General features: G+C 38.0%; 3 protein-coding genes across 6 annotated transcripts in view; 1 reads left to right on the plus strand and 2 right to left on the minus strand.

The window, feature by feature from the left end:
• rgs11 (regulator of G-protein signaling 11) overlaps positions 1–1,832 on the plus strand; it is a 14,398-nt gene extending 12,566 nt beyond the window's left edge. For both annotated transcript variants that reach the window (XM_015372989.1, XM_015372990.1), the window contains exons 15-17: positions 570–708; positions 815–897; positions 970–1,832. In XM_015372989.1, the coding sequence (XP_015228475.1) occupies positions 570–708; positions 815–897; positions 970–1,084 (337 nt within the window). In that variant the 3' untranslated portion in view covers positions 1,085–1,832. The remainder of the gene's footprint in view (positions 1–569; positions 709–814; positions 898–969) is intronic.
• Positions 1,833–3,363: 1,531 nt separating this feature from the next.
• Positions 3,364–20,057, minus strand: tmem8a (transmembrane protein 8A). 3 transcript variants are annotated; one of them, XM_015373017.1, is made up of 15 exons: positions 19,909–20,057; positions 17,770–17,953; positions 17,489–17,690; positions 14,559–14,686; positions 14,209–14,474; positions 13,695–14,023; positions 13,502–13,595; positions 11,203–11,317; positions 10,959–11,101; positions 9,016–9,194; positions 8,196–8,342; positions 7,984–8,100; positions 7,608–7,874; positions 4,547–4,609; positions 3,364–4,429 (listed from the first exon to the last, which is right to left on the minus strand). In XM_015373017.1, the coding sequence occupies exons 1-14, from the start codon at positions 19,970–19,972 to the stop codon at positions 4,565–4,567; spliced, it is 2,280 nt and encodes a 759-aa protein (XP_015228503.1). In that variant the 5' UTR covers positions 19,973–20,057; the 3' UTR covers positions 3,364–4,429; positions 4,547–4,564. The 3 variants fall into 3 exon arrangements, with proteins under 3 accessions (XP_015228503.1, XP_015228502.1, XP_015228501.1); XM_015373016.1 differs by having other exon boundaries at positions 4,332–4,409; XM_015373015.1 differs by lacking the exons at positions 3,364–4,429; positions 4,547–4,609 and having other exon boundaries at positions 6,310–7,874.
• A 1,300-nt stretch (positions 20,058–21,357) lies between these two features.
• LOC107083626 (leucine rich adaptor protein 1-like) overlaps positions 21,358–25,273 on the minus strand; it is a 6,582-nt gene continuing 2,666 nt past the window's right edge. Inside the window, exons 2-3 of the mRNA XM_015372992.1 lie at positions 22,911–23,095; positions 21,358–22,339 (exon numbers count right to left, since the gene is read on the minus strand). Coding sequence (XP_015228478.1) covers positions 21,877–22,339; positions 22,911–23,095 — 648 coding nt within the window. The 3' untranslated portion in view covers positions 21,358–21,876. The remainder of the gene's footprint in view (positions 22,340–22,910; positions 23,096–25,273) is intronic.

The following is a 25,273-nucleotide window of genomic DNA, read 5'->3' on the forward strand; positions in this document are numbered from 1 at the left end:
CTGTCGTGCAAAGAGATTTTCTTAATCTGAAACAACTGAAACAATATTTGTGGTCATTGATGCTAAGGAGGCATGGATACGATGCCAGACAAACAAAAAAAATATATTAAGCAAGTTTACATATTTGGACCCTTTCGCTTGGACTTTTAGAAGTACTAAAAAAGATGGAAAAACTGCATTGAAAGGAGTGAGTTGATGTGATTTACACTTCTAATCAGGAGCCCCCCTGCACACCTCCCTGTTGGGACTTTCCAGGTAGATTTTACTGGGAAGAGACCCAGAACCCACTAAACTGCAGGGTGTCACTGGTAGAGGCATGTGTAGGTTCATCGCCTGTAACTGGTAACTCACTAATGGGTCTTAGCTAAGCGGAATACAATTAATGAAAGTTTGGATGGATTTTATTTTGGGGTATCAGAGTACAATTTTTCTCATATTAAAAAAAAAATAATAATAACTTTCCTTTGCCTTCCACCTCATATGCTACTTTGTTTTTACCATAAATCCCAATAAAGTACATCATTTTTCTTGTTTAAAGGGAAAAAAGTATATTTTTCTTTAATATCTAGAAATTTCCTGGCCCCTGGAGCGGCCCGCTGGGTCAACATTGACAGTAAGACGATGGATAAAACTTTAGAAGGAATCAAGCGGCCTCATCGCTTCGTTTTCGATGACGCACAGATGCACATCTACTTCCTCATGAAGAAGGTCCTTAAAGTTCTCTCTTCTCGTATCTCATTTGATTCCAAGGAAACTATCAGTGACGTATTTCATCTTTCCCATTCTTTAACAACTTGTAATTTGGTGTATTTAGGATTCTTACCCCAGGTATCTAAAATCCGATCTGTATAAAAACATGCTGGCCAAAGCTGTCGTCCCCCAGGAAACTAAGAAAAGGTAATATCTAATTTTTTTCTGTTTTTGAGTGAAAACATCAGTTTCTCAAAGTAACTTTCTCCCATCCTTCAGTGTGTTCCCCTTCATGAGACGCCAGAGACATTCCAGCCCCTCCCCGGCTCAGGCCGGCGCTCAGCCAGCGGAGGAGGACGGGCGAGCAGGTACCAACTCCGCAGGGGCGTCTTGACTTGCATCACTTCTATCCCCATCGTCTCCGTCGTTCACCACAGCAACCGACCACGGACTTCTTCTCCGCCGTTTTCTTTCTAATCATTCTGAATGTAGGAAGCGGAGCCCCTCTTTCACAGAAAGCTACTATTTAAGCATCAAACTTCCTGCAAGAAAACAGACATCTCATCTGCGCATGAGCAGCGAATGGCTGCTTTCACCGCCTCTGCATCATCCTAAACCCAAACATTGTGCTCATTTGCTTTAGAAATTGTCCATCTCAGATGTTCTGTTTTGCTCTAAGGTCATCAGATAAGGTGCAAAGCACGGTTAGGTATATATATATTTGCTTGCTCTGGTTAGGGCCTTTTTAAATTAGGAATCAGATCTAAACTTTACATCTTGACTCAGCTCGTATCTGACTTTGCTCTCTGATTCTTGTATATCTTTCTGCATGCTTTCATCTGAAATAAAACGTCACAAAGCAGGCGGTGTTGTTAACCCTCAGGTTTGCATGCTTTTAATATCCATGTTTAATATTCATGTATTTTAGCTCCAGGTATTCCTCTCTTGCTTTGTAATGTTTTAGTTCCTTTAGGTTCCAGCATACCCATCTCCTTCCTAACCTCATGATGCTGGGAATCTGGTATGTTCTTACTTTTATGTATGTTTTTGAACAGATTAAAGTGGCAGCTGAATGGATAAAACTGGTTTTGAAAAGGTCCACAATTCTCTTCCTGATATTTTACATGGTTTCTAATTTGCCATGATGCCACAGACAATGCAATGTGTTTAAGGTCTTACCTGCATTTAGAGGCATTTCTCTATTTAACTGTAAGATGCATTCTAAGCCACAACAAAATAACCATGGTACAGTGTATATTATGGGACATCCTAAGGTCTCAGGAGAAAAACAACTCATTAGGTTTTAGGTGTCAGGAAATGACAGAACTCCTTTTTTACGTTCAGAGCTCTTGACCAACTGAATGGATATTTGAGTTTACCTCAGTCCGTTGCAGGTTAAAGCAGGTTGATCAAAATTGAACAGTTTATATACATTATGCTTTTATGACAAAAAATTATTTGAAGGTGCTTTCATGCATGTGGCTTTATAAAACTACTCAATTGGTCAAAATTTCATATATATATATATATATATATATATATATATATAGATATATAAAAAACACCTTCATTGTGTAGAGACCAGCTCTGACAATCTTTTTTTAATGAAACCTGAGGATGTCCTAAAATGTAGACCATGTACCATGAAGCTCCTATAATCTGGAATAATCTGCTAGCATGGCTCCCTCTACTGGCAACATGTAATTCAATTAAAAGGAGCTGTTCACTTTCAAAGACAGTTTTACGGTACAGCATCTATAAACGATAAATTAAAACGTTTTCGAAGGATGATTTTTTTGTTGTTGTTGCTTTTTTCAAAACTCCTGATTCTCTAACTCAAAGCAGAGAAGCTTTAAACTTGTTAACATGTGTTTTAGCCTTCTCATATGCCAGCTACAGAAAAGCTGTAAGAAGCTGCAGTGTGTGATCTGTAAGCCTTTCAGGCCCATCAAATATCCTAATGGAGGTAAGCTATAAATAGGGACCCAACTACTCACACAGTTATGTGCATATCAACCGGACTGCTGTCTACAATTCTGAGGATTATCATAATCTGCTTCCCCCTAGTCCCACTCCCTCTGTGGGCTGAAACTCAGTCTTTTCATCCCCACCAGACTAAAAAAAACAAAACAAAAACAAAACGAATCATTTCTTCTTTCACATCAGATTTATTTTCCCAAGGCATCACTCAGTTTCGACGAATAACTGAATAAAATAAAATCCTTTGAGGAACTCAAACAGTGGTAATTTTTGTTTTCCCTCAAAATATTTGAGCCTCGATGCAACAAAATCACAGCAGGAAACGAAAAAAGACAAAAACAGAAAATAGAGATTTTCAACAGAAAATCTAATACACAAAACTACACAATGGAACTAGATTATATGAGAAACACCCGAACTCCCATTTTATCATATATATAAAGTGCAATCACAAAAAGACTAAGGAAGAGGCACTGGGCAATAATCTTAGTATACATTCAATCAGCGCTGATTCATACACATATGGGTAATTTACATTAGACAGTGAAAACAAAGTGCTTCAGACTGAAAAAGAACATTTAAAATAATGAACAAACTCAGCTGTTTAACTAGCAGTTAGTGTTTTGATTAATAGAGCAACAGATTAAAAGATAACATTGGCTTCTCTTAGGCTTTATTAACCACATGTTTAACACAGATCCTATCTTGTCTTATATTTTTTTCTCCACTTGCAGACAATGAAAACAGTTAATGGTGTTTATATCCCTTCTGCAAAATTTCATAAAATGGATTGAGAAAAAAAAAAGAAAACAACCCCAGCTAGCCAATTCTCCTTTGTGTGCATATGGGTTGATGACATCACAGTAGGCTCAGGGCGCTAACTGCCTAGAGTTGATAAACAACTCAGAAAAAGACACTGAAAAAATGTGAACAAATTTTAGACTCTTGCTGGATTTAAAATGAACTTAAAATTGAAATAGTTGAAATACAAATAACTATCAGGTGCCTGATCGGATGTCACCAATAAAAGAAAAAAGTACAGCACAACAGGAAAAACAATCAAAACAATTAAACATGAATTTTTATAGGTAACAAAATACAGTAAAAAAAGTGTGAATGATAAATGAAAAATGTGCGTCAAGTAGCTTTAAAAGAAATCTGGAGACGAGTTTGTTGAAGATAGTTGGAACGAACGAGTCGAGGCAAGTTCAGGGCTGCACAATACATGGGGGATATGTCGTCATGGCAATACCGGCGTGTGCAAAGGAGCAATTGGAGCGCAGAGGTTGTTGGTTAACATAATCCAAGAGTAATAAAATTATATTTTCCATGTTAGTGAAATATTTAGCCAGTAGGCAGCGGATGGTTACACCATAACCAGATGACATCACCCAAAATGTTAAAGGTCGCACAGTGATGGAAGCCCAGGTGACAAAAGATAGTAGAGAAGAAAATAGGCACATATCTCAACTGACATTGTCATTAAATGTTAACCAACATTACCTCTAATAAAGGTTTTTCTATTATGCAGCCCTAGTTGTAGAATAGTAAAGAATTTGCCCGCAAGAATAGTCTTTTTAGGAAAGTGCAGAGAGAATTGGTCTTACCAAATTTAAAGACGCAGTAAATCTGAATCTTTCATGCATTTTCTTCATTTTTTTTTTCTTGACAGGTTAGAAGCTCCAGGCTGCTCTGATCTGCAGCCCTGAGACTGAGATGTGATTATCAGACTTGTGACGCTGTGTGAAGACACAAGTGGCTGTGATGAGCAGATTTAGGCAAAAAGCATTACTTTCCTTCTTCTAGGTGGACTGTTGAGATGTGGTCTGATGTTTTAATTTCAAGGAATACAATAGAATGCAGGAAATTATAGTACCTGGCAGTAAAGAATTATTCAAATTTCATCTGGAGTATTAAACTCTTCCAACATAACCCAGACCTACAAGGAAAAACAGACACATTACATCATTTATGAACAAAGCATCATATTAGTGTGGACTGAGTTTTGAAAAGCAATATCATTTATACAATGATGTCCTACGCTGATGAAAGCCATAAATACAGAAATAAAAATAAAACAAGAAAAAACATCTTTTTCTCTTTTAACTTAGATACAGAAATATTTTGATAAATCAGCAGGAAACTGGATTTGGATGATTTTATGACAGGTGAAAACAAACAAAAACAAAACCTTTTCTTAATGTGATCAGGGACTGCACTTTGCCTAAACCAGGGGTCTGCATGTGGCTCTTTGGACCCCCTACAATGGCTCTTAATTTATTGGCGAAAAGCATTAATTAATCAGAAATATATTTTTAGATTTAGATTTCTTGTCAATAGCTTGACATTTGTTTATTTATTTAGATAAAATAATATCCTTTAAAACTAAAACCAAAAAAACAATGCTTCCTCTTTAGCAAACTCATATTTTATCCTTATTTTAAGAGCAAAAAATGCAAATGAAATTGTTTAAAATGACACCACTTTCTAAAGGCAGATATCTATAGCAAACATAGTGGGTTTTGTTTTATGTTAAGGTCATTTTATATTTGTGGCTCTCATTTTATTTTGGGTATAATAGCTCTTTGAATTATAAAGGTTGCAGATCCCTGGCCTAAACTATCAGTAGTCTGTTTAAAATAAAGAAGCAATGGAAACGTAAACAAAAACAGTTATGTCTGCAGTTTGTTCATGCTGTGTAGGAATGACAAAGCAGGACTTTTAGACGAAACAGGAAGGATGAACAGATTACACCACAGTAGTTCTATTTTAACCCTTAGAATGCTGGATTTGGAAATGTGTGCACCATTTAAAGAATCTCTGACTTAAGGTAAAGCCCAGTCTCTGACTGTGACTTTACTAATTTCTATACCATTTCGCCTCACTTTGGTTTCACACAAAGGCTTTCAGATTAATTCACAGTGACATATTTCTGTTTCACGCTTTGTTTTTGCTCCGTTTGTTAGTAAACTTTGTGAAGTCAGGATTTCCCCGGCGGAAGAAAGTTAAAGATCAAGTGTGAAAAAAAAAATCGACCAAAAAATAAAATATATATATATATATTGGATGCCAGGAGGAATAAGAGACAAGTGATGCTTAGAATACAACATGAACTTTGGTGTTAGTGGTCTTGGCATAATATAGCCAGCAGATGGCGACGGTAAACAGCAGTCATGATGTTAGCTGGGAGCACTAGCATTTTCCCAGGCTCAAAAACAACAAACATTTACCAACGACATAGTTTTGGTGTTTTTTTTAAAAGCATGGTGTATGAAATGACTGCTTTTATTTTAAAATGTGAAATTTGTCATAATTTTGATTAAGAGACCTTTGAGATGAAGAATCAGCTAAATAATCTGATCAGTAAATCTGTAAAAGAAAAGTGAATCTTTTGGTGTTTGCTGTATCGACAGATGCTGGCTTATTCAAAGCTTTAGTTCGCCATAGACTCTGATCTAATGATGCGGCCACCACAATGCTCCTAAATCTAATACTTTTGTGTTTTACCAAAATGAAGTGTATTATAAAACTAAAGGAGAAATTTTTAAAATTTTGTAATTTAATAATAGTTACCAGTGTAATGATCTATGTCCTAACCTCCCTTTGCTTCCTAACTTACAGTGCTGCAGAGTAATTTTATATTGAAAGCTCTCAATATAAATTTATTAATGTTGGTTATACTTATGGGAAAACTAATGTTACCAAGGTGATCAAGCAAGCATTTCAAACATCCACCTCTTTAAATGGAAAAACTCTTTCTTAACATTTAACACCTATGTTAAGCTCTTAATCCTGCCTTGTAGTACACACCTGTATTTGTCAGCTACCTGTATGTCCCAATGCTACAAGCAGAACACACAGATCTATGTTAAAGAAACGGAAACAAGCAAAAACTAATTCAAAGTAGAAACGACCAGCAACTTTGAGCTTAAACCTAAAATATCCACATGTTCCCAGTGAATGCACAGAGATGCTAACAGGCGGTGCAGAAAACAATGATTTCTATTTGAAATTTGTTACTGAGGAAGATTCAAGGTTGTCTTTTTTAGCACCAGTAAGATGCTAAAAACATTTTCTGAGGAAGCATTTCAAGAGGCTGTTTGAAAAGTGCTGCAAACTGTTAAATCAGACTGTTTAATTGTCAAAGGAGAAGCTTTTAGAGCATCCTAACAGGTTAGTTTAACATATGACCGACGGGCTGCAAGCAGGATTTCTATCCAGTGGGTTGTTGCCATGGTTTCCATGTGTGATTTTAAAGGATTTCTTACTTTTTCTGTTTTGGTCCTTTTGAGACCCAATATTATAAGGAAAGAGGAGCCTCCGTCTCCTATATGACATCTGGAAATATTAGCAGCATTTGGGATATTTTCTGAGGTTTCTGGGTTTTAAATTATCAGAATTATAGAATGCTGCAGATATAATAGACTAATTGTGCTGATATTTAAGTCGATCCAAAAGAGCACTTTTGTTATAAGATAGTAAATCCAAATTCTTAGCAGTATTTGGTAAATATAGCTCTTAAGCAGTAAGTGGAATCATCTATACTAGCAGATCAAAGTTTCAAATAATCTCAGTGTATTTATTCTTTAAAAGGCTGCACCTGATTGGTTGGGTTGAGAGGAACATACAGGAGCAGATCTTTTTAAACTCTAACAGCACTGTTCCATTTGATGAGCATTTAAGTATGAAATATAAGTGGACCTTTGAGAATACAATTATCTAGCTGTATTAAGAAAATGCCTCATTCAGGTCATTATTAACTACAGAGACTCTAAAACCAGATCTTTGCCAAAAGGGCCGTAGCTATCTGCTGCTCAAATGTTTCCCAGGTTTGAAAATCAAATCACCAGCCTGTCCTTCTCCTCCTCCTCCTTCTGCTGCTATGTGACGGTATAAAGTTCATCTTTGCTGCTCTCACAGAGCGTGTATCCACAAACCCGAGGTCTCCAGCTCCACCTCCAGCTGAAGCCCTGGCTCCAGCCCAGAGCCTTCCTGTCCTTCTCCTTTGGTGGCAGCAGGAACACCACGCAGCTGGCCACCAGGATGTGCCACAGCGAGTGCGTGTAGTAGTAGTTGCTCTCAGTCTCTGCAAAGATGTACAGGCACACGCCGATGAGAGCACAGAGTGCACCGGGGATCAGGTAAAAGACCCAGCGCTGCCATGAGGGCGGGTAGCAGTGTTTCCGGCGGACCCCCCGGTACACCTGCACATAAAAAAAAAGAAATAATAATTTTGAAAGCTGTTACGTAAAAAGCAGGACTTTTATCATTACTGCTTGCTTTGACATCAGCTATTTCCAAACAAATGTTTACCCAGGAAGTGACCATGAAAAGTATGGCGCAAAGGATGGGGCCCAGCAGGTTCCACAAGCCCTTCCGGTCCAGTTGCATCGACATGGCAATCAGCAAGGCTCCGAGTAAAAACAGGGTCTACACAAATAGAACGAAGGAAGGAAGGAAGGACCAGGTGAGGACGCTGAAGCTGTCATTACAGAATACAGTCGGGTTGACTAGCGGCCTCTCACATATTTAGCTACGTCTCCCAGGCGAGCCATGCAGAGGATGGTGACCCAGATGGAGCAGATCGACCCGAGGAAGTCGCAGTACTGCAGGGCATCATAGTCCATGATGCACAGAACCGCCACACCGGGCTGGTCACAGGCGTGGTAGAACTACAGGAAGAGACGGGAATAATGAGGATTTATAGAAAACTTCCCAATCTTTCATCAGCTGAAAAAAAAAAAAAACGGCTTCGCATTCTGTATGTTCATCTATGTTCTGCCTCTTTTATTTTGATGCCCCTAAATACAGATTCTTACTAGAAAAGTGATACATTAACCCATCAATGGTACATGGCAGAGGCAGCATCATGCTGTGGGAGGGCTTTTCTTCAGCAGGCACATGGAAACACGTCAGAACTTCACTACATTCCCATTCCAGAGCAACAACTCTAAGCAAATAGATTGAAAATGGACTAGTTAAAGTCTAGACCTAATTTTCCAATTCAAAATCTGTCAGAAGATCTGCAAACTATAATCTACTATTGTTAATCCAAGCAGAGCCCTGAAATTTTTAGGAAGAAAGCTTAAGCAATAAAACTCAAACTCAAGCAGACGAGAAGCTAACCTTATAGGAGTGATGCTTCTACAGTTTCATTCAAGGTGAACAAGTATATTTTAGATTTTTTTCAGTAAAAAACAATATTTAAAACTTCACAAAACATTCCATTTGTGTGTTAATGATATAACTCTGACAGATCTATACCATATTTCTGCCCAGATGGTTTCACAGCACGTTTCCAGTTATAGGAACTTTAACCACAGCCACAAGTAATTTGTTCTTTACCGTGGAGAAGAACATGGTGAAGATGTAGACCGAGGCCTCAGTGATGTAGGCGCGTCTGATGGCAACCACGACGGCGGGCAGGAAGAACAGATTGCTGAGTGTGAGCAACATGGTTGCTGTCAGCTGGCGGCTGTATGACTGGGCCGTGGAGCCGTCGGTGCAGCCCCAACCTTTCCAACCTGCAGAGGTCAAAAAGAACATTGATCAAGATTACAGCGCAGGCTGTTACATTAGTAGGTTATTCAGTCTGATTTTATGTTCCTTTATTAAAACACATTATTCAGTGTCTAGTGCAGATCTGAAGACCTTATTCTGTGTTTTCAGGACAAAACATTTGCCTCAATTAATAAAACTACAGTAGAAAATTTAGTGTTTTTCAGTATTTCAATAACTAAGCAAGACTTTCAAAGGAGGGGTGAGATAAGAGCAGCAAGCCGTTCAGTAATTGTAAAAAAAAACTTATTGTCAATTATTTTAATGTTTGATATGGATTACAAAAATAAAATCCTATTTATGATGTGGTAATCTTAAAACCTAAGAAAAACTGGATTAAGACATTTTATTACCAATTAAGGCCTTAGTTTTTTATTGAAGAATTCAAAGCCTTTTAAGACTTTTTAAGGATCCATGGGAACCCAGTTGGAAGTACTGTGAGCAAAGTTAATTTAGCTTTTAAATAACCGTTTTGGTGGAGTGACCATAGCGCTAAATATTCTTTGTACATGGAACAAAATAAATTCTCCTTTCATGAAAGCCTAGTTTACAGATACCCCATTTACACTACCCTTGAAAAACCGATCCATGCCAAGACCGGTCCGAGCTGGGATCAGTTAACCAGGCCGAGCTCGGTTCTGACGACCCTTTACACATCACGCTATCTCGGTTCCTCGACTCCTAGTGACAATCTGCGGTATTACTGCCAGTATTGAAGGAGGAAATCAAGCAGCTGGTGGCAGTAATGCACCAAAAGTTGTTTGCCAACCGCCATAAAACACAACAAGAAGAAGATGAAGAAGGAGGGAATCAAGCAAATCAAAATGGCGGCGCCCGTCACATTCAGAAAGTTATGCTTGATTATTATTGCTGTACTTCTGTGTTATGATTTAAAATGCCATTATTTAAAATGTTGCGTGGAGAAGATTTCGATTGTTTTTTATAATTTAAGAAGAAGCCGTTCTTCTGTTTCTGGAGGGGCATTACCGCCAACTACTGGAATGGAGTGTGAATCGGGATGTGCAGCCAGACGGAGATGACGCGTTCTGCTCATGCGCTCTTGTTATCAGAGAACCGAGCCAGGGAAAAACCGAGCCGAGCCCACCTCTGGAACTGGTCTGCAGTTCGGTTCAGTTTGCTTTCCATTTACACACGATAAGTTATCTCAGTTACTGAGCTCGGACCGGTCTCGGCACGGTTTTTCAAGGGTAATGTAAATGGGGTAATATATATGATATAAACAAGTTTTACCCCCTTCATATCATATATATATAAAATCAGCTTCTCTGATTGGTTGTTGCTGCACGTCGAGCAGCAAAAGTTAAAATTTTCCAACTCGTGGAAACATGTGGAGCACCTCAGATGCTGAAATGCTCAACAGGTGCTGCTTCAGCTACTCAGCAGGACCTTTTGATGCGCTTCAACCCTATACCTTGCATGTAAAGCAGCTGTTTGTGCTGCTTAAATCGTGTTCAATGTGAACGTAGCATAAGTGTTTTAGTTGGTAAAAATGGTTGCATATTTGCACAGAAAGCTGAGCCCGGTGGAGCAGAGCCGCACACAGTGTAAATTGGGGAGTAATGTACTAAACGTTGTGTTATCAGATAGTTGGAGGAAGCTGGGGACAATGGAGAACCTGCTAGTGTTCTCTTTTAACATATGAATAGAACCATGTGAAGTTAAAAAGATAGATAAAAGTGTGTGTGTGTGTGTGTGTGGGGAGGGGTTACCTGCGCTGCAGACACAGGCAGCATACAAGTAGGTGTAGGATCTCAGCAGCCTACATTCACCATACGGCCCACAATCCTCCACACAGGCACTGACAGACACTTCTGGCACCACAGACACCACAAACGAGTTCCCACAGTCACTGCTGCAGAAAGAGCAAGAAGATGAGTCCTACAAAAAGACTCAAATAATGCAGTGCACATATAAAGCAGTCAATGATGGATGCAGTGTTTAGAGGTGCTCTACCTGTTGCATACGAGCTGCAGGGTGAGGTACCATGTTGTGGACTGAGGGAAAGGCAGCCTGACTGCAGCTTTAGGGTCACTGACGTTGATGCTAACACCATATCCTCCAAACAAAGCTGTGGAGAATCAACAGTATACGTTACATTGGAGATTGGTCAGGATATTCTGTATATCTGAAAATGCCAATAATTAAAGATGGAAGTTGATTTGATATGCAACCGATTGTAAAAATCATAAACATACTTAAAAAGGATTGAATATTATAACAGCCCAAATGAACTGTCCTTTAGGGCGTCATTTCAAGTTAAATGGTGAAATTAGCATTTTGAAAGCAGCCGTCGTATTCTCAGGATAAGTAACATGGGTGTTTTTGATAGTTTGGCTTTCAGGTAGAAAAAAAAAAAGCACCAAACTGCATTTCTGTAACAGACAAACCAAAAGTACGTCTTTGTTTTTATGCTTGTTAGTGGGTTACTGTGTGTCGCCAGTTTCTAAAGCCTGAAACATCAACAGAAATCACCTATTATTATTTTGGGCCATTTTTTAAACAGAGAGATAAATAAATCCTAATGGGACTGACATCAGGGAAATATGCCTTATCAAAATAATATATTTTATAGTAAATATTAAGATGACCACATGACTTTAAATTAATAAAATTTGAAAGGAATTTAGGATCCATCCATTTTTAGTAAAACTGTGTTGCTTTAAACAAAATGCTCAGTTTGGGAAAACTCCTGCAGTGTAGAGGAAGATTATCTCAGATTACTGGAGCATAAATACTGAAGCCTGTTTCTGATGGTTTTGTTCTGATATGGGATTGAAGTTTAATTCAAATGATCTTAAAGGTCTTAATGGTTTAGAACATTGAAGAGGATCAGTGGTATAATTAATGTTCTGATTACTAAACTGCTTGTGAGCCATAAATAAAAGTTTAAAATCTACGATCACCTCAGAATTGGAATAATATATATTTTTCAGATCTCTGATGAGATATCATCTGTAAATATTTATATTTTTGTGATAATAAGCTGTCTTTATGATACGTTTTTATTAAGATTCAGATAAGGGTCCAGGACCACCCCAAGATGTCTGCCTTCATCAGAGCCTTTGCACACCGGTGGAGTTAAATTTGGTACCGACTTGCAATCTGTGTTTGAGACTAAAGCCCTGATCAGCAAGCTGCAGTAAAATCTTATGTTAATAAATCCAAAGTTGTTTTATTTGAAGGTTATTTCTTTAAAAAGAAGCTTTGAATCTTCTTCTGAATAAAAGCAAAAATATTTCTGCATTTCACCAAATTGACAGTTGGACTTTTTTTGTGTGTTTAAACTGGAATCTTCCATCATCTTTTATCTTTTCCCTTTTTTTGGATTCACAGAAGCTGAAGGATTCACTTTACTTTCCAAATGAATCAATTGATAATAAAACAACCATAAAAAAAGCAAAAGAACCAAAGTGCTGCACAAAAGCAGAACCAAAAACACCAATAAATGTGTTAGAAATATTTTATTTATCTTACTTTGTTTGTGTTTCATGGGTTGTGTTCTAATGAACTATTATGATGTATAATGTGTGATTCATCTTTTATTAACTCTTGCTTAAGATTGTTCCAGATAAAGGTCATGCAACGGACGGGATGTGGAGGAGGCCTGAACAGCCTCTATCACATGTGTCTTTGTGTTCTTGGAACAATTCAATTGTAAAACAACCACATGCTTTGTTTTAACATATGTGCTGAGGTTTAAAGTGAGATCCTTTTGTTTCCCTTTCCCTTAGTTAAAACTCAGCTGGTGTAATTAGGGACATCCCCTTTTCTTCAATAAACTGCGAGGAGAAAGCTAAAGACACAGAGTGGGGTGGAGATTGTAAACTCCGCAGTCTCTTCCTACTCTCCTCGCGAGTAACTAAAATAATTGTCTCTGTGCCTTCTTTCTTTCCCCGTATCTATGTATGATGTTTTAGGTGCTTAGACCTGACAAAATGCATTAAAAATATAGAACAAAATAGGTAAAAAGAGTATATAACATAAAGAGATAATATAAAATGAAACAACATTAACATCATCTTGAGTATTAAACACTAGAGAGAAAAGATGAAACTTTAAAAGAAATGAAAAAGGTCAAACTGGAAGCCTGCCTGACATGCAGGGGTTAAATGATTCCAGAGTTTGGGATTGGCTGCAGACTGAAGGACTAATTTACAAAGAACCACAGACAGAATGGATGATTGCATCAATTCACTCAAAGCAGCATTATGTTAACTGTTTTATTTCATTTTGCATGTTACTCTAACTGTACCTGTACGGCAAGGTTCAGAGTGGTTGAGTTCGAGGACAGGAGCCCAGGGAGAAAAACAGCCAACGATGCTGTTATTCCCCAACGTTGCATTTGTCTGAAAAAAAAGAAAAAAAAAAGATTAAAAACCCATCTAAGTGGTGTGTCTATACAGACTAACTGCAAACACAAAGGTCAGCGACTCAGCGTTACTCACAGAGTTGAGCGTGAGCTGCAGGTTGAGTGTGCCCCCCGTGGCCTGTGCGGGCAGAGGGTACGTGAGCAGCGCCGGGTACGCGTCCGTGATGCTGATGTTCGACCCGTTGACGGGGGTGAAACGGAGAGACAGAACGTCCAGCTCCTCGTAGAGCACAGGGACGCTCCACACGCAGCCGGACGCGGGCAGCTCCGGTGGAAGCGCTGATGATGCGTTGGAGGCGCCTGAGCTGTTGCCTGTTGACGTCACGTTGGAGACGCTGCTCCTACCGAGGAGCTTTGTGAGGTCATCGTCTGCTTTAAGGCCTACGCTGGCAGGCTTACATCCCACTGAAGGAGACAAAAATAAATACAATATCATCCAAGAGAAAAACTGTTTAACTGTAAAGTTAGCCGCTTCTTTTTGTTGATCTATCAGCATAAAAATTTAGTTAAATACGCTGAAATTCATCGTAATGTGGAAAAGATCTGCTATTTTTTTATGGTGATGTATTATGTGTGAAATCTTTGTTCACCTGTGTAGTTGGACACAATCTTAAAGGTTATGGTTTGGTTGATTTGGCTGCTCTCCACCACAATGCGTAACCAGGTGTCCCACGGAGGGTTGGAGAGGGAGGCGGAGCAGCGGCTCCCTGAGCAGTTCACCGCCGTCTGGCTGTGCCGCATCGATGCAGAGCCCAGTCTGAGGAGCAGCTGGCAGCTGCTGCTCTCCTCCGCCTCCCCTGACGAGCACTCGGCCACAGAAACCGAAAGAGACGAGGTAAACTCCGGCACGAACATCCTAAGAGACAAAGCCATCAATCTAGAGCGCTTACAATCATTATAAGAGGAAGGAAATGTACGGAAACATTGTTCCACATGTTACTTAAGGCGTGCAGGTCTGTCAGGTGCTGCGGTCTGTGTCAGGAAGGTTCCCTGCTGTAACACCGGCGTGTCCACGGCTCTCCTGACCGACAGCAGTGGCTGGAAGTAATAAGAGCAGGATGGGAAACCCTGAAAAAAAACACAAAAAAACTGAATCCATATTTTTTCTCTCAAGTGGTTTCAAAATAGATAAAATCAAACAAGTATGGAGGACATGGCTGAATAAGCTCATTTAGGGAGACATTTTAAAAGCAGACCGTTTCTAATCGATATATTGCTAAACAAACCTGTCTGACAACTAAAAGCATAAGAATGTGGTTCAGCGGAAAGCCAAGCAGAACGATCAGTCTACCTGCCGTTCCAGTTCAGCAGGTTGGGGTTGGAAACAGGAATTTTACAGAAACACAACCTCACTGTGACTGCAGGCAGGTTTATATGGCACCTTTTCACTTTTGTCACTGCACTTCACATCAATAACCCCCCCCCGGGCGTTTTATAGTGACCACTCAGACTAATCTTACAGCCTGACTTTGATGTGCAGATCCACACTAGGGCTGCAACTAACGATTATTTTGCAAATCAATTAATCTATAGAATATTTTTCTGAGTCATCAATTATCGTAATCGGCATCATAAATCAGACAAAGTGAAAATCCTATAAATTCCCAACCCTAGCAGTAGTGCCTTTAAAGGTATAGTGGAGGATTTTACGGGACTTTTTGAAAAGACCCGCCCTTTCCACTTAAAAAAAAAACAAAAAAAAGAGCCCATTTCTTCTTGTCCACGCTCTGTTTAAAAATTGCTGTTTGCATCACTCATTCAAGTTTACTTTCCAAAAAAAAAATTCACAATTCTTCCACTATGTCTGTCTCACCACCAGAAAGTGAAAAAGGGGACGAGCACGTAGGACGGCCTTATGCAAACATATCACCAGGATGATTGACAATTAAGAGGACAACTTATTTTGATGATCCATCCGGAAAAACAACATCCTCCACTATACCTTCAATTTGAGGAAAAAATGAGTGACTGGAGCTGCAGTTGGATCGCAGCAGCCTGATGGGATCATTTAGAGCCAAATGTCATCAGAAAACTATGTGTAGATGAATGAATTGGAATGAAAGATTAATGCAGCTCAGTAAACAAAACTAAGAACCGAAAGACAAAAAAATCAGGAGAAGAAAGGTGAGACTTTGATGACATGTTTTAACACAAACACGGCATAGCTCACTAATATTAATTTTTTTTGTGAAAATGGTGTTTGGCGAAGTAGGAGCTTTACACACCACAGGAGCATTGTTATTGATTTTTTTCCCCACAAATGTTCATTCCTCACTATAGTTGTTTTCCAGCTGTGAGCTTGTCCCAGAATGCCTGGTAGACTGTTGTTCCATAGCACAGTCTAAGGAAATCTGTCCAGCTAGTGTTACACAGCTATTGTGATGTTTCATCACACCCATATGCTTTACACTGGACCACAAAGGTTTCCACAGAAAGCAGTTAACTCCCTGGATATGGTACCAGTCTGTTTGTCCAACAAACATCTCAGGCATCATTTCTCCAGTTTTTCTATACCTCAATGGATAGAATAGTATGGAGCCCCTAAAGGGACAATGAGGAAAACAATAAACTTTTGCGAGATCCCGCAAAACTTTTGCGAGATCTTGCAAAAAATGAACTTTTGCGAGATCCCGCAATACTTTTGCGAGATCCTGCAAAAGTATTGCGAGATCTTGCAAAGTATTGCGAGATCCTGCAAAAGTATTGCGAGATCCTGCAAAAGTATTGCGGGATCTTGCAAAAGTATTGCGGGATCTCGCAAAAGTATTGCGAGATTTTGCAAAAGTGTTGCGAGACATCGCAAAAAATAAACTTTTGCGAGATCCCGCAATACTTTTGCGCAAAAGTATTGCGGGATCTCGCAATCTCTTCTAGGGATGATTTTGTGTTTGTGTCCAAGGTCCCACCATGTGGGCAAATTACTGTCCTCGCTTTTATTTAGGTTTTTATTTTATATTTTACATATTTCTTTGCTTTAAAAATAAATAAATAAAACTACAATGATTTACAAGGCCAAACACATCTGGATTTCAGAAGGTTTTTGTGTAAAAATAAACCTATGACAAAGAATCTGCTATTCTGCTTTATTCTTTATAAGTAGAGATAGAGGATGCAGTTTCTTTTAAGGTTGATAATATATTTAATTATTAGCCGGCTAATGTACAGTTTTACTTCTGATTATAAGCTCTAAAAAAACAAAATGGTTTGCAACTCATCCCCAATATGTGCACTTAGTTTTTGGGCCAATTTCTAAAGCAGATATTATTTATTGTTTTTATACATTTTAAAAACCAAACAAAAAAAGAACAATGTATGGTAAACGTAAACGGATGAAGCAGGAATGCATGCGCCTCATGTTATCTAAAGTCTTACAGCCATGCTGTAACACTTACAGCATGGCTCCTGAATGCATGTGGGTATAGGCCAATGCAAGAAAAAATAAATAAATAAAAAATAAAAAATATCAGCCGACCCATCCATAGTTCAACTTTTAATTATAATCTTCTAAACAAATAAAATGGTTTGTAAGAAATGTGGCTTGGAGCTGCAAATGACAGAAATAAAATCAAAAGCCAGTTTCTGAAAGTAATCTATGTTATTTGTCCTTTTTTTAAACATCAAATTTAATTAAAAGATAAACAAATGAAAAAAAAAAAATTAGATTAGATTACTTAAACCAGTCCTACAAAAAACAAGCATGCATTCAATCCCATCTGAGGTTAGAGTTTCAACAATAGTGGGTTCTGCAGTTCTGCATCTGTCACTTATTCACCACCCCAAATAAACCTTCCTTAAAAACAAAAACTTTCATCAAGCACAGATCTAACAGATATAAAAACAAAGATGATAAAATAAAATCTCTGAACAAACCTTCTGCTCTATGCGGCCATCATCCTCTGGTAAATGAGCAGCAACGAACCAATTCCCTGGAGCCGGGTGGGAGAGGTTAAACGTGGTGGAGCTCTGGGAGGTCACCGGTAGTGTGAGAGAAAAAGAGGGGCCCCAAAGTGTTGCATTTGGAAACACAGTCTGTGTTGGGTTTATGACAGGAGGGGCTCCCCATCGGATATGGCTGCAAGGAAGGTTGAATCTTGTTATAATAAAATCAGACACAGATAGCTACTGTTTTATAGGAGAGTTTTGTGTCCTACATGCTGATGTTGTGCTGTCCGCAGTGGAAACTGTGGCCCTTTTTCACAGAGAAGAGCCAGCGAGCGACGGCGGTGTCCTCCGGTATGTGGAACCTCTGCAGTCTGACGTTGGCATACCAGCTGTACTTTGACAACTTCTGAGCAGGTTTGGAGGACAGCTCAGATACAAAGGTCAGCTGGCCATCTGCAGGGAGAAAAGGGAAAAGGATTTATGTATTCCCACATATCTATTTATGTTGGAAAAGCATCAGGTTAGTGACAATTATTTAACAAAAAAAGTGTATCCAAAAGCCCAAAACATCCTTGACATTGAAAACTAGACTGAAAATGGCTTTTTAGAGGAGGAGAAAATAACTTTGATGACAATAAAACATCCAATAAACATTTCAACTGTGTCTGCAGCAGGATTATTGCAACAAAAGGGGGTCATTTAACTTAAAATTTGTTTTTATTTGTTCTTGTTGTATTTTCTTTATATTTCCTGAAATTATCAAAGAGCAGCTTGTTATTCTGTTTGAAGGTTTTCATTTCTAATGCAGGGTAAAGAGGTACACTTTCCAGCTATACGGAAACTCAAAAGTTGCAAACAATTGCCAAATACTACCAATGACAGGCCTATGAAGAGAACTATTTTTTCCTTATTCCCTAAAAGCATCACATCTCATTCTAGAGCAGAGGTCACGGATTAGCGGACCAGGGTCCGGATCTGGACCTACCTGCTGGACCCAACCTGATTTAAAACATTTATAAATATCTGCATATAGTCTGACGAGCAGTGTCTAACTTTACTTGTGCCGCTTCTCCTGTTAATATGGTAAAGCCCTCCAGAGTGTCCAGGACCAGGCTACACATGATTCAAATGAGCTGCTGTCAGTCTTGGTTGCTGCTGTTGCTACTTTTAAACACAGCAGGCAGACCTGTGGCAAGCCGGGCGGTGGGAAAGGAGAAGAAGATAAGAAAAAGGGAGAGGAGAAAGTGTGGACTGCTGGAAGAACTAAAGTGAAATAGTGACAGAAAAGTGAAATGATGTGCTGCTAAATGACCCTGCACATTTAGAGGATGTTTGGCTCAACTTGCTGCTATGAAGCAAGATTCTCCATCATGAACAGAATCAAAAATAAAAATGGATCCAGGCTCAAAATGTGCACATTGATTGATATGTGCTTGAGAATGGCTTAGTCTCCATTCAAACCCAGGTTTAAAGCCTTACAGGGCAGCACGAAGCCCACTGGTCTCATTAAGTCATTAAAAAAAACAAATGGTCAGTTCAGGTTATTTATAAAATATGTGAATCAGGAAATTGTCTATATACCAAACTGAATTGATTGTTGTTCTCTACTTTAGATTTTAAAATGGAACATGTTTTCTATTTTTTTATTTATTTAAAAAGTCAATGTATAACATGGATGCATAAACACCTCATTTTATGTCAGTGTTTAACTCTGTTTAAAGTAAAAGATTATAGTTAAAATGTCTCCGGACCTTTACTGGTTGATGATTTTCTTTATCCGGACCCAGCTGGTTTTTAGTTGGTGACCCCTGCTCTACAGTATGTATAAGATATCCATCTCTTGAGTTAAATAAAGGTAATTAAAAGAAGGAAGCATTAATGGACATGTGCTTTGAAGAATATGAACCTAGAACTCCTACAGAATATGTTACATTTATAACGATCAACCTGTAACGTGTCGGTTTTCTCTTATTCTGGTTAAAGCTTCTATTGTAATGGTAAAAACTGGAATTATAAAATCGGATTTTAAATAAAACTGACAATAAGTATCGAACTGAACATTTCTTCTGCACACTTTTGGTGCCGAGACCCGCTGCTCTAAAGCAACTAAAGTCATTGAAGATGGTTTTTCCTTCTCACAGAAAAGTTGTTTAATGCAACAAAAAGAATGATAGTCTCTCGCAGTCAACTAAAACCTTCACACTTATATTTATTTACCTCTCTAACCTACTGTCACTAAGGACAAAATATTATTTGATGAACCTTACATTTTAGATAATCTAATTTAGCTGTTTTTATATGTTACGTTATGTTTCTTTGTCGCCACCGTGACTTCAAACCAAATATACAATCGTTAGCGGTCATGCTAATATCTGTCTTATTCTTCTTCTACTGATAAATAATGTTACCGTCTCCAAATGTCCAGGCTGGCAGTGCGACAAAAAGCAACCAACGCAGAAAAGAGGCCTCCATAATTTCTCCCCGATACTCCGACTAGTTACATCTTCCCGAGTCCACCTGTGCTGCCATACATTCTTTTACCTAATAAAAAAAAAAAAAAAGAAACAGTTTACCTGTTTAGCACTTCCGGGTTTCGGTGCGAATACGTGCTACGTCACCAGAGCGCCGGCAGAGGGCGTTTGAGGACTGTAGGAAATGTTAAAGCGGCTAACTAAGAAGTAACTGATAATTAACACTGATATATATTTTAAAATTCGGATGTTTTTGTGGAGAGAAAAGTAGTCTATTTTAAAACAAAGCATCGATTCATACGTTAAAAATGTGACTAAGAAGTTTTCTATAAAGAAAACGATTCTTAAAGTAATGACAAATAATATATAAATGACAAAGAATATATAAATGGACAAAGAGACAGTGTTGACTACAGAAAATAGTATCAACACACAAACATGGCAACCACATTTGTGAGGCTCATCTTTATAATTTATTAAAACCTGAAGTTACAATTATGTCTCTCAAAATACTTATTCTTAACTAATCATAACAGATTAGCATTCAGAATTATAAAAATCGATCTTAAGCTATATCTGGCCCAAGACTGCTCCAATTAAACATTTTTTTTATTTCTAATTAAAAGTCTGGGCTGTCGAACCCATAAATAATCATGTTGTGTTCCATGTTTACATGTATATCAAATATTGAGATTTTTTTTTTTGCAACCATAATGTCCATAGTTGCCCTGATCTTTTTTATAAAAGCTACTGAAAAATTTTATTAGAATTATTATTATTAAGATCTTAAATCTCCTCTCTCCCCCTTTTTTTAAAATAATGCATCCAAGAAACCTATTGAACAGGCTTCACTGTGGTAGTGTAAATACTGGACAGAGAAGATCGAGTCAGGATTTTGAAGCAACAATGCAACAACAGATTACTAGTTAAAAATAACATGAAAATGATGTGATATGTATAATTTATAACTAAGGGTAATTTTGTATCACTATTTATTATTTGCATCATGGCCAAACAGTTAGTTTTGTTTCACCTGCTGAACAGTTTTCTCTACACGGGTTGTGGCAAATTGCAAACAAGACTCCCTGAGGCTTTTATTCAGTGATGACTTTCTTGCCTTTTTAAAATAAATGCAGATTTATTTGGTGCAGCCTGTTAAGCTTCTTGTGTTAGCTAGGGTGAGGTGTCTTGGCAGATATGGAGCTGTGCCATGCCATCCATTTTCAGATGATTAATTGAACAGTGCTTTGTGAGATGTTGTTACTCCCTGAACAATCTGCTGGGTTTCATCATTTTTATTGGTTCATTAAACCTCTGAGACCTTCGCAGAACATCTGGATTTATACTGTAATGAAATGAAAAACAGATCGACTCTGCTTTCTAGACAGGTGTCTTCTGAAGGTTGGTTGTGATGAGGTTATATAGAAATGCATCACTCACTCTTCAAATCTTTATTAAAACATTCTATTTTCCATTCATGCACTGCTCTGTGTGCGTTTGTCAAATAACTTCCCAATAGATCTACTGAAGATGCGGATGTCTGACAAAGAGTAGAAAACTTTAAAAGCAAATTAGAGAGAAGCAGCATAAACATGAAGAAATCCTCCATTTTTCCATCACACAGAGAAAAACAAGCAATGCAGTTTCACTCACAGCAGATTTTATGACCTTCTAAATGTTCTTATTTATTAATTTCATGCAGAATTCCTGATTAATTACCATTCCATTTCAAGAAGAGGATAAACAAATGCACAGATTGAGCGATTATTCAGAAGCTGATGAGCAGGATGAATATCTAATCCATTCCACAAAGACACTTGTGGGTCAAAGTTCATTTTTTATTCCACTGTCACTCAAGATGGTTATAGTTTAAAGTAATGTAATGTAAAGCGTTCTTGTGTAAGATCATAAAAATGTGACATCATCCTTGGAGTCCACCCAGGACCACTGAGCATCATAACCCAGTAAATCGCTCTCATCACCAGCAGAAAACTCGTCCTTCTTCACTTCGTGGCTCTGAAACGTTAACGTCTCCTGAGGTAAAAGTGTAGAGTTTCTCTCTCCTACATCCTGACTGCCAGCCACGCCACCAGAGTCAGGTTTTAGTTGTCTTCTTTTGCAGGACCTAAGCAGAACTCTCCTGATCGTCTCAGCACCGGTTCTGATGTGCAGCCGTGTCAAACCAGACTCCAGTACTTGTGACTTGGGTACATCAGTGCCAACCAAAGAGCTGGCAGCAGTAAGTGGTGCCAGACTGTAACTTTCAACTTCTATGGACCTAGAGGAGCTTGCAGATTCAGGTTCAGGAGATGTTTCTTCAATGGCGGTTAGCCTCATATCCTGAGGGAAGGCGGGACTTGGCTCTTCTCTGTAGGAATAACAGAAGAAACTGACATTTTAGCTCCACCTTCAATCTGAAAGAAAACCATAAGGTTGAGAATATTTAACTAAATTGGAAATCACATCAGTGGATCCAGGTTTAAAAAATAATATGTCACTGTGTTCACTTCCAGCCTTCTGACATTTTCTACCACACTTCAATAAAGACTCGTTAAAACAGCACAATGGGAAGTTTTACCATTTTTAGACATCCTCACTTTTTTAACTTGATATCTGTGACCAGCCAGAGGAAAAGAGTGTAGGAACCTTTTTATGGCCAGCTGACCAGCAATCCATAGGAAAGAAATAATAGAAAGCTGCTGGAATGGGCTACTGCATGTCCCCCAAAGCTACAGAAAACCCTGGTTACTTTGGTTTTGCTGATATAATAAAGGACTTTAAACTATAAGAGTAAGACAAAGGATTTTTTAAATGAATTTTTTGAAACCTTGGTAATAAGCCCTCTGTTTGCATAAATGCTGATCTAAGCAGTAGCTAAGGCTCTATGATTGTTTAAGGTTGGAATGGTGTCCTATAAGCTTCACTTAAGCTTCACACACCTGCTGGGCGACATCGGGGGAACGTGGTCCTCGATGGTCACCAAGCTGCTCATACTGCCTGATAAGCTGCTGCAGTGGCTGGTTGAGATGCCTCTTTCCTCCATCAGCCAGCGCATGGCCTCGATACCTTCATGGACGGCCACCAGCTGCCGCAGAATCTTCACATCGGCACAACGGAGACATTTCTGATGAGAACATATGGAGTTACTTTTAACATCAGCTAGAAGTTGTCCTAAGGCTTTAGTTGGGCTACGCTATAAAACTCAATGCGGTTCCAGACATTTTGAATTCAGAAAGCTTTCCAGATGGGAAAACGTAATGTCTTCAAACTTGGAGAAAAAAAGTTCAGAGGTTTGTTTATAATTTTTATTTTTATATTTTTTTGGAAACTGTTCTTAGGTTCTGGATTTTCATGTAGAGGTACCCTAGTAAACTAGCCCCACCAGCCAGCGGCCAAATTAATTTTTAAATATAATGCATATCCACTTTATTATACCTAATTCTGCTGGTTGCATTTGTTCTACAGCCCGCCTTAGTGCTGTCAGTCACCCATTTATTTAAATATGGTAAGTGATGGCAGTCAAACACCTTAATAAGATGCAGGGTAGGGGTTGGTAAGTGTGACCAATTATCTGTCGTGCTTAAACTGTTTTGCACCATCATCTCCTTATAATGACCAAAAATATTAATCCTATTAAAGTTCCTTGAACCTTCCCCTCCCAGTGCTAAAAGAATCACTTCTGATTGTTAAATTTAAAATTTATATTTTCATGGACGTCCTTTAAAGGAACATAGAGTATCTTGCCAAAATCTGATCAAATGCACCTTTTTTCCGTTTTTTAGTAAAAAACTAAACTAATATAACACAGATAATTTAAAATCTTAAAAGTATTATGTGTATTTTAAACACTTTTAATAAATGTGCAAATAAACTACCAGGAAATGTGATCAACTTTTGAGTCCATATTAGTCCTTGGGGACCAGTGGACTAATGTGGCTGCTCATACACTGACACCTACTGGCCCAAAAATGTAAAGGCACAAAGGAATATAGAAAAAAACAAAACAGAATTTCAGTGAGTCAGGAATGTGACAGCCAGGCCTTGGAAATATCTTGGCAGTCCTTTGACAGTTATGACAACAATACAGGTTAAAACAGGTGATATGATTTAAGGAACAAGCAGCAAAACAGTAAAAAAAATCCAAAGAAATTATAATTCTCTACTATACTGTATAATACTCTATATAAGCTACTGGAACCAGAATTTCCCTGAAGGATAAATCCCAAGGGATAAATAAAGTTGAGTCTAATACTAAGTCTAATTGCAACTAATTAAAATGGGCCGAATGCATCACTGGTTACGTCTTATTTACACAGATACCATTACTACACTGTTACTTAAGAGAAATAAATATAAAAGTTATGAAATAATCCAAACAAATTTTAATTTTGATTAAAAAAAGTATGTATATATTTGATTTCCAGGAAAGGATATGGTTTACAACTAATAAAATCTCTGAATAAACGTTTTTTTTTCATTTAGCATACTATAAAGTGTTATCATCATGGGATAGATTACTGACTTGACAGTTTATTACAGACAGTCACTGATGCCGAGGAATCTAAGTTACAAACATTCCATTTAAGAAGTTCCTACTCAGATTAGTTCTTCTATACAAGACATTAGAGAGTTGTGTCAAAATATAATAATGGCAGAGAAAGTAACACCTGCAACATGGTGTTTAATTCTGGGGGATGGGGATATTATTACGTTGTTTTCTTTTTTTTTTTTTACAATGATTAAATATTGTTTAATTTTTTTATTTGTTGTGTGTGCAAATTATGTGCTCAAGGTGAGTTTTTTTCAGGTAATGTCAGTGTATTACGTAAGAGGATAAGGGCCACTGAAAAAAAAAAAAAGTAAACTGATTTTTAAATTTTATTTCAGTTTAACATGGGGAAAAAAGTCAGAATTCTGAGATTAAAGTCAGAATTCTGAGAAAAAAGTCAGAATTCTGAGAAAAAAGTCGGAATTCTGAGATTAAAGTTAGAATTTTGAGAAAAAAGTCAGAATTCTGACTTTTTTCCCATACTATACTGAAATAAAATTTAAAAAATCAGTTAACTTTTTTTTCTCCAAACTTTTTAGCTTCTTATGCAAAAAAATGGTACAAAAGTCGACTCCTGACCTAAATTATAGTATACAAACACAATATCAATTAACCTTGGCTGTAAAAACACTGCAAGCAGCATAAACACCCAAATTTGTTAGTTTTGTCCATTTAGGTAGTGATTTTATATCTTTAAACACTTTAACTGTAATGTTTATTATTTAGTTTAATTACTGTAGTGGCTCTAAAGAT

This window comes from Cyprinodon variegatus, unplaced genomic scaffold (assembly GCF_000732505.1).
Source record: "Cyprinodon variegatus isolate N-32 unplaced genomic scaffold, C_variegatus-1.0 Scaffold79, whole genome shotgun sequence".
Taxonomy (NCBI): domain Eukaryota; kingdom Metazoa; phylum Chordata; class Actinopteri; order Cyprinodontiformes; family Cyprinodontidae; genus Cyprinodon; species Cyprinodon variegatus.

Bases quoted from the DNA above. Each gene is read 5' to 3' on its own strand.
- tmem8a (XM_015373015.1), bottom strand. From the start codon at position 19,972: ATGGAGGCCTCTTTTCTGCGTTGGTTGCTTTTTGTCGCACTGCCAGCC. The intron at 9,195-10,958 runs GTAACCCCTCCC...TGACCTCTGCAG, and splicing joins TGCCTGTGTCTGCAGCGCAG to GTTGGAAAGGTTGGGGCTGC. The intron at 7,875-7,983 runs GTAAACATTTGT...TTTTATGTGCAG, and splicing joins TTTTCATGGTCACTTCCTGG to GTGTACCGGGGGGTCCGCCG.